This window comes from Alexandromys fortis, unplaced genomic scaffold (genome assembly GCF_014885135.2).
Source record: "Alexandromys fortis isolate MF-2015 unplaced genomic scaffold, M_Fortis_MF-2015_v1.1 scaffold_24, whole genome shotgun sequence".
NCBI classification, from domain to species: domain Eukaryota; kingdom Metazoa; phylum Chordata; class Mammalia; order Rodentia; family Cricetidae; genus Alexandromys; species Alexandromys fortis.
Genome location: NW_026067906.1, coordinates 1,206,921 through 1,220,474, shown reverse-complemented (window position 1 = coordinate 1,220,474; position 13,554 = coordinate 1,206,921). Strand labels below are relative to the sequence as shown.

Genomic DNA, 13,554 nt, shown 5'->3' with positions numbered 1-13,554 from the left:
GGCTACAGTATCCCACTAGGCTTTGCTGTGGAAAACTTCCATTTGCCTTACAATTGTATGAAGGTGAAGCTAGATTCCTCTTTGGAAAGGGACAGTCTAGCTCCAAATTATCACTATGGCTGAACCAGCACTTTAATTTTCAACGTTCGTCCTCAGAAATCATAATAGAAGAGGAAGAGATTTCTATCATTTGAAACTACCTAGCTTGGACTGCTCTGTCACAAAAGGCTTTGAAACCCCAGTAGTGGAGATTTTATATATAAGGGGACAGGAAGAGCTGTTCCAACAGGAGCCACGAAAACTTCCTGTTGACTTCTTCCTTAAAGGCTAAGACTAGAGCAGTGACTCTCAATCGTCCTAACACTGCTACCCTTTGATACAATTCCTCATGTTGTGGTGACCCCCAACCATAAAATTACTTTGATAGCACTTCGTAACTGTAGTTCTTCAACTGTTCAACTGTTATGAATCGTAATTTAAATATCTGTGTTTTCTGACGGTCTTAGGCAACTCCTGTGAAAGATTCCTTCACCCCTGCCAATGGGATCACAGTCTATGTTTTGAGAACTGCTGGCCAAGGGCGTCAGCATTCCTCTTCTTATCTCAGATGCAGAGTCTCAGATTCCGACTAAGGTCTGGACAAAGGAATTTCCCTAGAGATGCCTGAAGCCCAAGCTGTGTGTCTGGAGAAGGAGAGAAGCAACCTCAGCCAAGTTATCTGCGTTTTCCTCATCTTCAGGATTCGGATACTTGTCTAAACACTGCTTTAACTTGGTTATGCCGCATACCACACTATAAACAAAGGGGAAATGAAATGCAAAGATATTTGCTGCCCTCAGACGTGCAAATGTGGGGTTTGGAAGGGGTGGTGATGAGTTACACTGATCTTCATCTGAAAGAATAAGAAAGGAGGTTGTGCTGACATTATATNTATATATATATATATATATATATGAGTTCTCAAGAGTCAAACCCTTCTCTCCCCCTCTTAAAAAAAACAAAATCGTAAATAGCTATAATTGAGGGCAAGATGTGATAGAGAATTTTATTTTAATGAACGTCAAAGTTCTCTTCTCTCCCTTCTATCTCAACGCAACTCTCACCCAGCTTTTAGTCAAGAACAGGACAACCTAGACTTTCCCCTGATAAGACACAGACTATAACATGAGAAGAGGGTCATTCAATTCTAACATAGACCAGGAAGCCATAGTGCTTGCCTGGTACTTGGGGGATCTCATTCAACAACTGAATATTTATGAGTGTGTCTCCAGTTGTAGTGATCTTTTCATTCTCCGGTGACTGTCCTGTCCTTTTCTTAGTGTTCTAGTTACTTCCACCGGGTTTAATCTTTATTGTACTAGAGGTTTGAATGGGAAGAAAGGGGACAAAAGGGGAGGAGAGAAAAATGTATAGCTCAATTAAATCAATAAAAGACTAAAGAAAAGGAATAAGAGGAAGTAGTGATATGCATCTGGTTTACACTATGGTAAAAATAGAAGCCCTCCCAGAGTCGGAGCTCATTGGGGTTGCATCCCTATAGTTTTCTTCTTTGTCTACAGAAGTTCAGCTGCCTCCCCTGTGAAATTAGCTGTTTGCACCATGGCCCATCCTAAGACATCCCGTCATCTAGTTTTTGGTTTTGTTTTGATTCAAGAAACTGAGTCCACTTACAATAGTCCCTTCATTAACATGTCTTCCTTTCAGCATTCTGGAATAACGTCTTTTTCTGAGAACCTTTTAATATAAAATTAAAAGACACTGGCCTCAGTCTTTCTTGGTGCTTGACTATAAGGAAGTTTATTTTTTAACATCTTTCAAAAATTAAAACATTGCCCTCCATTCCCCTTTCTTACTCCAATTCCTCCTATGTCTGCCCCCTCAAATTCTTGTGTTTCCTTCTTTAGTTGTTATTGTTAATGCGCTCTCTCTCTCTCTCTCTCTCTCTCTCTCTCTCTCTCTCTCTCTCTCACACACACACAAATATAGATATCCAATCTTCTTTGTCTGTTCACTGTTGCTTGCATGAACATGGTTGCAAGGCAGACTACCTGGTATTGGATAATAAATTGGCTCATCCAAGGAGGAAGATGACTTTTCTCATTCTCAGAGTCTTTTAGTTGTCTGTAGTATGTTATTTAGGGACGGATTCCATGAGATTTCCCCCTCTGTGTTATCATGTTTATTGGTGTTGTCATTGTTATAGTTTTATTGAGGTTGAGAAATTATGAGTGAAGTTTCCCTTTTATTTCTGGTAGACACAGTCCCATGGAAGATTTCCTGGGTCTCTGACTTCAACAATCTCCCTGGCCTCTCTTCTGCAACATCCTTTGAGCATTAGGAGCAGGAACTGTACTATTGTTATATTCACTGGTACTGAGCTCCTTCCAATCAGTTTATCTCTGCATTGTGACCAGTCCTGGTTTTCAGTATCTTTTTTTTTCTGTTGTAAAAAGAAGCTTTTTCCATTGCTACCTACACTTGTCTGTGGGTATACATGTTTATAAAGTTAGGAATTATGCTGGTTTAGTAAAGTGGTAGTAGTAGATTTTCCTCTAAGACATATGACCTCACAAGTCCCGTGTCTTTGACTAGATTTCCAGTACTCAACATGATTTGCTTCCTATTATATGTTCCTAAGCTCCAGACAGATGCTGGTTACCATTAAGAATGAATGCCAGCATTGCACATTTAAGGACATCTTGGAATCTTGATCATTGTGGTTTGTGAGGTTCACAACTGGGTAGAACTTAGGATTGCTTCTTTCCCTTGGTATCTTCTATAGCAGTGTCTGGGACTATGAAAGTTAGTACACAGTCTAGAGGCTTTCCCATAAGATACAGCTCTGAGCCTCCAATCCTGTGCCTGAATACATGGATTCTTCAGCAACAGGGCTTTATTTTTAACTTCTGGGAGGCAACTAAGGCAACTTATTGTTTTGGGAGTCTCATGAATTATCCTAATCAAGTACATTAAGGAGTTTCTCATGCCTAGTACTGAGATTTTTATTAGATAGTTTATGGACCTTGAGGATAACATGGTCAGTCCAAGAGGCCTAACTTTATTTAGATATCTATGTGTGTGCTTTTACAAATATTTATTGTAAAGAAACTAAGTCTAAATGGATTAATGACATTAATGTGAACTCTGAAATACAAACAATATTAGGCAGGACCCTGATGAGATACGGGTGTAGCAAAAGAATTTCTGAATGGGTTTTCATTTACCTGGGAATTAAGGCTAGCAATTAACAAGTGGAACCTCATAAAAATAAAAGGCTTCCACACAGCTACAGAAACAGTTAGTTGAGTGAAGAGGAGGCCCACGTAGCAAGAGACAAACTTTTCTCACTGTACCTCTGACAGTGGATTAACATTCAGAATATATAAAGAACTCAAAAAGCAGTAAAGAGCTAAATGACCCATCAAAATTGGGCCATGGATTTGAACAGAGAGCTTTCACGGTAAGAAATAGAATCGCTAGATGCTATAATCACATCTGTACTCTTGTGTTTCCTCTTCTACAGCCTGTCCTTGCATGGTTTCTACCAAATGAAGAAATGAATGGAAGTAGTATATGAAGTTGGAATGGAAAGATACGGAGGAAGGATGTTTTTAGACTGATTATGTCTTTCCCTCCACCCTCACTAGGTAAGTACACTCTGCTCTCTTCATAGAGTATGCCTCTGTGATCTTGGCTGAATGAACACGGGATCATGAGGCTGATCATTGGTCTGCTCACTGGGTCATTTAGACAACAGAATCATCTATCTCTGGATTTTCTGTTTGGAACTTGGAATTCAGATTCAAAGTTGGCCCTGATGGCACACACCTATAACCGCAGCATGTAGAAAGCAGAGGCAGGTGACAAGTTTGAAGCTATACTGGCCTCATAAGGATACTTCAGTGCTCACAAAGCATTTGCAAAGCAGTACAATCATAACAAAACTGCACACACAACCACCACCACCACCAATCACCACTGCCACCGCCACCACCATCACCACCTCAAAAAAAAAAGACAGAAAGTAAACAGGAGGGAGAGAGGAAAGGAAGGAGGTCAAAAGAAAGAGAAAAGAAAGCAAGAGAGAGAGAAAGAAAGAAAAGTAAAATAGCCAGAGTTGTTTTTTTTTTTTAATTATCCTTGGTGATTAAGGAAATGCAAATCAAAATAACTCTGAAAGTTCACCTTAGAATGGCTAAGATCAACAAAATAACTGAGAACAAGTGCTACAGAAGATTTTAAAAAGGGAGCCCTTATTCCCTGTTTCCGGGATTGAAAACTTGCGCTCCTTGTGCTTAAAGCCAGGTTTAAATTGCTGTCTTATGATTGCTGATGATAAGACGTCTACTCTGCAGCTGACACGGACTGTTCTCCCATACTTTCCCACGAGGTATTGCTGGCCCGCACATTCCAAGTCATAAATTCTCCAAGCCCAGCCGTCCACTCCTGAGGCATGCTTAATTGCCGGATTCCGTAGCTGTTTCAAAATCCAACTCAAAAGGATGTTTTCAGGAAGTCAGAGGCTAACTAAAGGCTATGTCGATGTCCAGGACATCAGTAAATGCAGAAATGTCTAGACAGCAGCCTGATTGTGCTCATAGTTCTCTTAAAACTGATTTCATAAATGAGTACGGGAAATATGAGTTCTCTATGCTCATGAAACCGAATCTTTTCTGTGCTTTGCAAGCTTAACACTGAACGTAGAGACTACTCTTTGCCATTTTCAAATGAAGGTATAAAGAGTAGAGGAAGTGTCAAGAATTTGAAAATATATACTAATACTGTCAACTGCCCAGAAATTTCAGCAATAGTTAGGATTAAATACTTATAAGATATCCGTTTTGAATGCATTTTCAAAATTTTATTTTTTTCAGTATAATGGCAGTGAAAATTTTACAGAGCCCATGTTGACTTTACATATTCAAATGAGGCATTACCAATAATAAAGGAGACTAGTACAGTGCTAGAGTTTGGCATTTGACTTTGTGTCAAAAGAGTTAATTTAGCTCTATGAATTACAAAAGACTTTATATTTGGTTCCTTTGAAAGCTTTACTAAATGGTTGACCTCTATGGTTACATCAGATTTTGATAGCTTAGTTTACATCTACAGAAACCTTTAAAAATGATTCTGACTATTGCAGGCAAAATACATTTATTGTAGGCAATTTTTCACTCTGCATATTTGGCTTGGTGCATAATAGGGGCATGTGGAAAAGGCATTCACAAGATGCTTGAGTTTCCAACATCTAGCTTTTTTTTTTTTCCTTTTAGTAATGATATTGACAGATTGGAATTTATGGCTTTCTTTGCCAGATTATATAAACGAGACTTTTCGGGGGGTTACTTGTAGTTTCCGAGCTGAATGGCCGAGCGCACATAGACACATCTGAAGGTGGATGGCTGGATCTCCCAGTACTGGACGGGGTTGCTGAAGAGACTCACTCCGGAGTAAGAAGCCTTCTTAGTGTTGTAGCCAGGTGGGCAGAAGTCGTTGGAGCCCACTACGGAGATGTTGTTGTTGTGCAGATAGACAACCTGCGGAATGAAACAGTGAAGAATGGTTAGACTCCAAACGTGTGCTGAGATTCTTCACATACATATTATTTTCATTAGGACCTTTTGGTGGTATGCATGCGTCACGACTCCATGGACCAAATTTTGATTCCCGCCTTCCCTCCAGAAATTGCTTTTCCTTCCTCAGAATGTCATACTCTGTGCGCTGCACCTCAATCCTTCTAGGTGCTCATGCTAGAAAAACGACAAATACTTCTGCACTCAGCTCCCTCTTACACTCTCGACTCCACCATCCCATTCGTCCCTCTGCAAAGTGTGTTCATAGAGCGCTCCTCCTCACGTCGACTCCCACCGCCTAGTCTAAGCCTCCAGGGCCTCTTCCTCAACTATTGAAGCAGCGGTTGCTCCCCACCCCCCGCCAGGTTCCTTTTTCTTTGTTCAAAAGTCCATTAAAAAAAATTACATCCGAGATGAACTCCAAAATGAAAGAAAAGAACAACAACAACAAAAAGATGAGAACAAAAATAAATTTAAGGGAATATCCATGTCACAAAAACAGAAGCAGGTGAAAATTATTCCTTGCCTTTTCCTGGAGGAAAAAAGAACAACCACAAAAGTTCTCACTAGGGCGTGCCCATCCTACAGTCTGACGCCATTCTGCTCCATTTCCTCATCACATACAACCCTTCTCTCAACACCCCAATCTTCTCTCAACACCCCAATCTTCTCTCAACACCCCAATCTATCACTCTTAATTCAGAGTTCTGTCTGTCTTATATTCATAGTGGTTATCACTATACCGTGTAATTGGCTTTCTCGGTGTTTCTTTTCTAGAACAGAAGGGTAATGAGGAATGAGTCCCCTTTGTTTGTGACCACATCTCCAGTGCCTGCTATAGTCAAGAAGTACCCTGAAGGAATGGTGTTGTTTCGCATATTAGATGTGCTTTTAGCATATACTGTCTTTATGGGACATTAAACCTTTAGAGCAAAAACCAAAATATTAAATCACTTAATAAGGATATATAGAAGGAGAAAATAATGTGTAATGAAATTAAAAAAGGAAAATGTACACATTAGAATTTAAATAAAAAACACAAATTCCTAAGTATATTTAAATATCGCATGTACAAAAGCAGGCTTAATAAGGTTTTCCTTTTATTTGTTATTTTGTTTCTTGGTCTCTGGGATGGTCTTTCTGGGTAGTTCAAGTTGTCCTCAAGCTTTCAATTCTCCTGACTCAGCATCTCCAATTCTGGGATTACAAGAGAGTACCAACATAATACTCTGCCGATATTTAATTTACAAACTCCCTTCTAAAACTATTAAACTTCCACTCACGAAAATGTTTTATAAAATACTTTTTTGTTGTCATGCTTAATAGAATGGCAATTTGTTCGTAAATTTTCTTAGTGTTGCTAGACACAAGGTTTATTTAAAAACTAAACAGACATCAACTAGACATGATGGAGCACTCCTATAGCCCTAACACTCGGGAGATGGGGCAAGAGGCTCATGAGTTTGAGTTCAGTCTAAGGCTATATAATGAAATAATGCAAAATAAATTTGGGGTTAAGGCAATGGAAATAAGATCTTCACGTGATGTTTTGCTGTTACCAACAAGGAAACCCATGTCTGTGTAGTGTTTAAAACACCCCTATGAATATAATTATTTAAAGGAACAATGACACATAGCATTAGAAATCAGAAAGGAGTATTGTTAAAAAGGAGTGCAATAGTTTTGATCATTCTTTCAGGATTTTTTACATTTTGAAAATGTATTGTTATTACTGTCCTCAATTCTAGCAGAACTTTTCAAGAAAAGTGAGTAATGCTTAGTAATAATTGATGGCTCATGTTGAAAGTGAGAGAATATGTCAAGGAATATGGCAAGCAATAAACTGTGAACAAGAAGTGGATGCCACATCCTACCAGGTAGGTGTTTTCTAATACCAAGGCCAGACTGAAAACTTAAAAGAAAATTATAGTCTAATAAGCACAGATTTTTAAATATTAAGTGAAATATTAAGAAGCTCTATTTCGCAATACACAGAAAGAATGTATACTATTTCCATGAATGATTTGTCTCAAGAATTTAAAACTGATTTAACATCTTATAATGAATTAATTTAATACACTATACAGACAATGAAATGCAAAACATCATCTCAAAAAGCACAGAGAATTATGCCAAAAAAGACAGTGTTAAAAGGTGTGGCCAAAATAGATACAGAGGGGCATTTCATCACGTGATAGAGAGCATTTGCAAATCAGCTGCAGCTAGTGTCTTCCTTAGTGGTAAATGTGAACAGCTGGCCCCTTTTAAGAAAGGAAAGTTACCTCCCTCTCTAGAGCTGTGCTGTAGTGGTGTTATGACTATATAGGTCTGTGCTGTAGTGGTCAGATGACTATATAGGTCTGTGCTATAGTGCTGTAAGTACTAAAAATTATAAAGAAAAAGCTGAGAATGCTACTTTCCAACGATAGATTACTGCAGAATTATTTCCTTAAGTTCAACAGACTTCAAAGTGTCATGTTTAATTATCTATCTCTGCAACTCACAAAACAAGTGGGCCTCAAGCTCAGAGCAGAAACATATGAAGCAAAATTATAGGAGGTGGCATCAAAATGGACAAATGTTTCCTAACAAAATGCGTTTCATTCCTTAATGTTCCTGGTAAAAGAATTCCATGATCTCAATAGTATATGCTCATTTGATGAGAAAAACAGAAATAAAGAAGGTAAAAGTGGGGTCAAAAAAAAAAGCACTAAGCACAATGAAAACCTTACCAGCAAGAAGTATAGCTAGTTTTATCAAGTCTAAGCTATATATATATATCCACTACCACCCTACTGAAAGCAATACTCAGGAAACATGTCAGGCTTCATGTTCACATTTATGTCAAGCACTTAATAAACCACTTAATGTTGAACTCGCTGTCAGTTGGACTTGTACTTGCCTCGGCTACACAACAACCAGGAGAGGAGACATTTTATAACATTTCTGATGACAGAAAAGTTCAGTCTACCCTGAGTCACAAGCAAAATTCATAGGTTTTCTTATTTTACCTATAAAATGTCTCAAAATATTTTTTTTCTGAGACATAGCGATTGAACTGTGTTTAACAACTATTTAAATGAAAAAGGGTTAAAAAAAATTTGAGTGTGGTTGCACAACCCTTTAATCCCAGCATTCAAGAGGCAAATAGAGGTGGATCTTTTGTGTTTGAGGATTAGCCTGGTCTACATAGTGAGTTCCAAGATAGCTAGAGCTACATAGTGAGATCCTGTCTCAAACAAACAACCAAAATAAGTAAATAAATAACAACCGCACCAAAAAGCACTGAAGAAATAGAAAAATAATTGTATACGTAAATTTACAAATTTTAAAAGTTCTGTTTTTTGAGTAGCTTGAATAAACATGTTTGTCTTAGTTTTTCAAAGTAGCACTATAAGTCTGTTATTACATATGATTATTTTTGCTACGACTCAGTATGCATGCTTTTCATTTTTGGATTCACAGACAGAGAGGCTATCACCCACTGGACTACTGGCTCCTGTATTCCTATCTTTACTAAGCTATGCAATTTGATAATTTGCATCCATTTAACGCAATGCATGACTTTTGTCAGCTGTGACTCTATAGCTAAAATTAGTCTGTTCTCTCGTTCATTATGCTCTCACTGCCTTATACAACAGGTACTGTTGCACTGAGCTAGGATTATAAGCCAGCCTAGCTCATAAGAAATATTTATTTAGCACTGAGATTTTTTAGTACAGTCGAGGTGTTGTTATTTTAAAAATTAATAAGTCGAGCATGTTTTCTATGCAGTAAGACTGTATGTGCTAAATATTAAACGTTCCTTTCTATGTAGTGACTTTGTATATGCCCAAATCACACCATCCCAGTAATGAGGGGTGGGGGAATGGGCCTTTGGAAAGTGGCCGGGCTCAAGTGGGATTACTGTCTTTACAAGAAGACACCCTTTCTGTCATGTGAGGCTAAGAGCTGACATCGGGGGTTCAATATTCGGTTGAGGCCCTCACTGCAACCTGGCCATGTGAGTGTGGAGTGTTCTAGTGGAGGGCTATGATGCTGAAAACTATTCCCAAAAAGAGTTTGCTTCCTCCCAGAATAACACTAGGAGATTGCGCTCCAGGCGGTCCTCACAGGTAGGACTGGCTCTGCTTTACCTGGATGTACTTGTGCTCTGCCAGCCCACCAGGCACTCTGATGAGCTTGTTGTTGTCCAAGTGGAGTTCCCTCAGATGAGGAGTGTTGGCCAGAGAGCCATTGTCCACGGCAGAGATGCTGTTGAAACTCAACCCCAGCCTGCAAGAAGGGAGCAGAAACTGAGAAATTGGTGTGCATAGCGGTTAAAAATCCCTTTCTTACACTGTAGGAAATTGAGCAATTTAATGATACATTCCTTGCGTTTGCATGGACTTTTCCTCTTGAGTGTTTTCTTCCAAACTTTCTGAGTCTAGACCAAAACTATGTTCTTTGTTTGTATGTGTGTGCACGTGTGCAGATGTTTACGAAGTTGAAAGAGCATGTGTGGGTGTGAGCATTTATGCATGTGTGTTTGTGTGTGTGTGTGTGTGTGCGCGCGTGCGTGCGTGAGTGTGGCGCAAGGGTTCAGAGACCAGATATTGACACTGGTTTGTCTCCTCCTTAATTTTCCAAATAAGTTTTTGAAGCAGTCTTTTACTGAACCTGGGGCCCACCAAAGTGTCAAAACTAGCCAGTCAGCAAGCTCCAGGGATCCTTTTATGTCTTTCTTCCAGGGTATGTGACACCATGCCCAGGGTTTTAAAGTAGGGAGTCTGGGCTCAGGTATTGGTGATTGCACGGCAATGATGTCACCAACAGAACCACCTCCATTACCCCCAAAAGCCTACTCTTAACATCTGAGCTCAGGATGACCTTTATGAAGACTCCTGGATGGAGACCTCTAGCAAATATTATTCCGTAGCATAATGAGATCATCTTAGGAAGTGTAAAATCAGTGTTCTAAGTTGACTACTCGGATACCTCTCCTTTGGAATAGCAACTGTCTTGTAGCAAATCTAGTTCTAACATAGAATCACCATAGACTCTGACATAGTCCACAAATAATCATGAATTGATTTCTCCATTTAATAAACACATTCATTTGGGAAAGAGCAAAAAGAAAGAGTAGGAGACTTTGAGCACTTTGGAAATGAAGCAGCTGTTCGTTTATCATATACATTTAGTCATGGAAAATTAAAGATAAAACATTCTAAAATGTCACTAAGCCTACTTTCCATAGCAATAAATAGAATTAGTGTGCTATAGTAGATAAAAAAAAAAAAAGAGTTCTCCAGTAATCCTTTACCTGCACACTGGACCAGTTTGGTATGTGCTTCACTTCCCCCTACTCAGACATCTGACTCATTTCTCTGTTTTATAAGTTTCATTTGGTTGAAGTCTTGGTTCATAGTTCTTAAATTAAAGGCATAACAAATGAGGTTTCTATGATATTAAAGGGATTACAAGCCAGAAGAATTTGCTTTAGAGGCATGACTAATCTATTAAACATTTTAGGGATAAAACCACCCAAAGCAGAGAGATGTTAATCCATAGGGCAGATACCAGGATGAGGCCACAGCGTAACAGAAGAGAGTTAACAGCTGCAAGAAAGGAGGGGAATGTTTATCAAGAATCTTGGCATGCAAAGAGCTGGTCTGGATGCTGCAGAATGATTTTCCTAGCCTTCATGTAGGCTCAAGTCTTGAGCCCACTCAAACCCAGATGCTGGTCTTACATAAATAAAGCCTTCCAAGTATGGTCCTGGATGTATTACAAAATAAAGGTTAAATTACACAGATTTGGGAGCATGAATAGCATCGCTGATTATCTTAACTACTGGTTACTAACTTGTCATCTTGGCTGAAAATGTTTAGATTTTACCCTCATTTTACATGCCCATTTGTTATTTATGACATTTTGTTTTTGACTGGTGGAGGACTGGCATTAATAAAATACTGTTTGACCTTGAAAAATAAATAAATAAAAACATACATACATACATACATACATACATACATACAGAAGGGTTTGAAACCAAATTAGAACGTAACACCTAGCGATGTACAAAGAAAAAATACAGTTAAACAGGGCTCCACAAAAAAGAACTTTTTCTTTGTGAGTCTGCAGTAAATGTACAATGACATTTTCTTTTAAGTTCTTGAGAAACTAGGGGTTAGAGGATTCCTTTGCAGTTATTCTGGAAGTAGTAGTTCTATGTCCATAGAGGTGCCGTTTGAATACATCCCCAAATATGGATTGCATTGTTACAGATTTCTTAACTTTCTCCTTGATGACACTAAATTAGAGCATATTAAATGCACATTTAAATCCTGTTTTAGTTCAACACCTGTACAATTTGTCTATAAACAACAAAATATCTACAAAATACTTTATCAATCTGGCTGTCTATAGTAATCATAATAGTTCATTGACTTTTATCAAGAATTTGTCAGGCAAGATGGACTGTTACTTAGAAAACATACTAACTTGAGATAGTTTAAAAAATAAGTAGAACAGACAGGTGGTGGTGGCGTGCGCCTTTAATCCCAGCACTCTGGAGGCAGAGGCAGGCAGATCTCTTTGTGTTCGAGGCCAGCCTGGTCTACAAGAGCTAGTTCGAGGATAGGCTCCAAAGCTACAGAGAAAACCTGTCTCTAAGAACCAAAAAGAAAAAAAAAAACAGTAAGTGTGACGTTGTGTTTCTAAAGATGAATAATCCGCCCCTCATCATTTTATAGAAAGCAATAAATTGTCTTACTTAGCCAAATTAGTCAATCCTTTCAGGCTGGATGCATCAACTTTGGTGATTTTGTTTCCATCCAGATGTAATTCAGTGAGAGAAGGAGGGAGACCTGGGGCATGAAAACAGATGTGAAATTAGCCAAAAAAAACATTATTAATACAAATTTTCAGTGTGGACACATGCTGTCAATTTGTTAAAGCCATTTCAAATAATTTTAGCTTTCATTTTTTTTCTTATTTAATAATAATGCACACTTTCAAGTGATGGGAAACTTGACTGCTTTTATCTCATAGGGAATTATCAGCTTAAAATTACGAGCTTTTTTTTTACCTCCTGTGATAGATTTTCATGCTGGCACCCATAGAAAGCAAGTCAAATACATTGTTCTTTCCACCTGTGTCAGTGGGCTTACACTGCTGCTGTTCTATAAACACTTCATAATGCAGAGACAAAACGAGGAGATGATCAATGGAACTGCAACGCAAGAATCATGTATCCATGTATCCTCTAAGTCTGTACCGAAATGCAAGCGGGATATTTCACTTACAAGTATTATTCATAACTTGCACAAGTGTATTCTGCTGATGTTGGCTGTTAGCATTGACTTCTCTGTGAGAGCATTTGTTGCCTCTCCACCATGGCTGTACAGCAATAGCTTATAATATAAATTGTTTTCAATCTTCCTAATGCTACAACCCCTTGCATTCACCCAACCATAACATTATTTTCACTACTACTTCATAAATGTAATTTTGCTACTGTTATGAATTGTTGTGTAAATATCTTTATTTCTAATGGTTTTAGGTGACCCCTGAGAAGAGGGTGTGATGACCCACAGGTTGAGAATCTCTGACTTAGATGGCTGTGTTAAATTCAGGCTTTTTTATTGCAAGAGGTGTGTGAAAAACCCTATAATCAAGCAACCTGACATGCGCAGAGCACCTGGTTAAATAATGTAAGACCCAGTGTGTAAGGGCACACTAAACTCTCAACGATACTTCTTGAATAGCTATGATTTCCAAATATTTAGTAACATAAGTAGGAAGCAATATTAGAATTTATTTTCATTTCTTCATGTCTTCGATGTGTTTATGTAGGACTAGGGATAATAATATTGTTGGGACTGATGGGTCCTGGCCTTCAGCTGCTCTTCCCTCCTAGAACCTTCTAATTGAAGTTACTAGAAGCTGTGCCTAGCTTAGAGGATCAGAGGACGGATGGGATTTTCACCTGTGGCCATTG

At 38.5% G+C, this 13,554-nt stretch overlaps 1 protein-coding gene across 4 annotated transcripts in view; it reads right to left on the bottom strand.

Moving 5' to 3' along the window:
* Nucleotides 1–4,846: 4,846 nt before the first annotated feature.
* Nucleotides 4,847–13,554, bottom strand: part of Dcn (decorin) — a 28,798-nt gene continuing 20,090 nt past the window's right edge. For all 4 annotated transcript variants that reach the window (XM_050135536.1, XM_050135535.1, XM_050135537.1 and 1 more), the window contains exons 6-8: nt 12,328–12,421; nt 9,710–9,848; nt 4,847–5,537 (exon numbers count right to left, since the gene is read on the bottom strand). In XM_050135536.1, the coding sequence (XP_049991493.1) occupies nt 5,343–5,537; nt 9,710–9,848; nt 12,328–12,421 (428 nt within the window). In that variant the 3' untranslated portion in view covers nt 4,847–5,342. The remainder of the gene's footprint in view (nt 5,538–9,709; nt 9,849–12,327; nt 12,422–13,554) is intronic.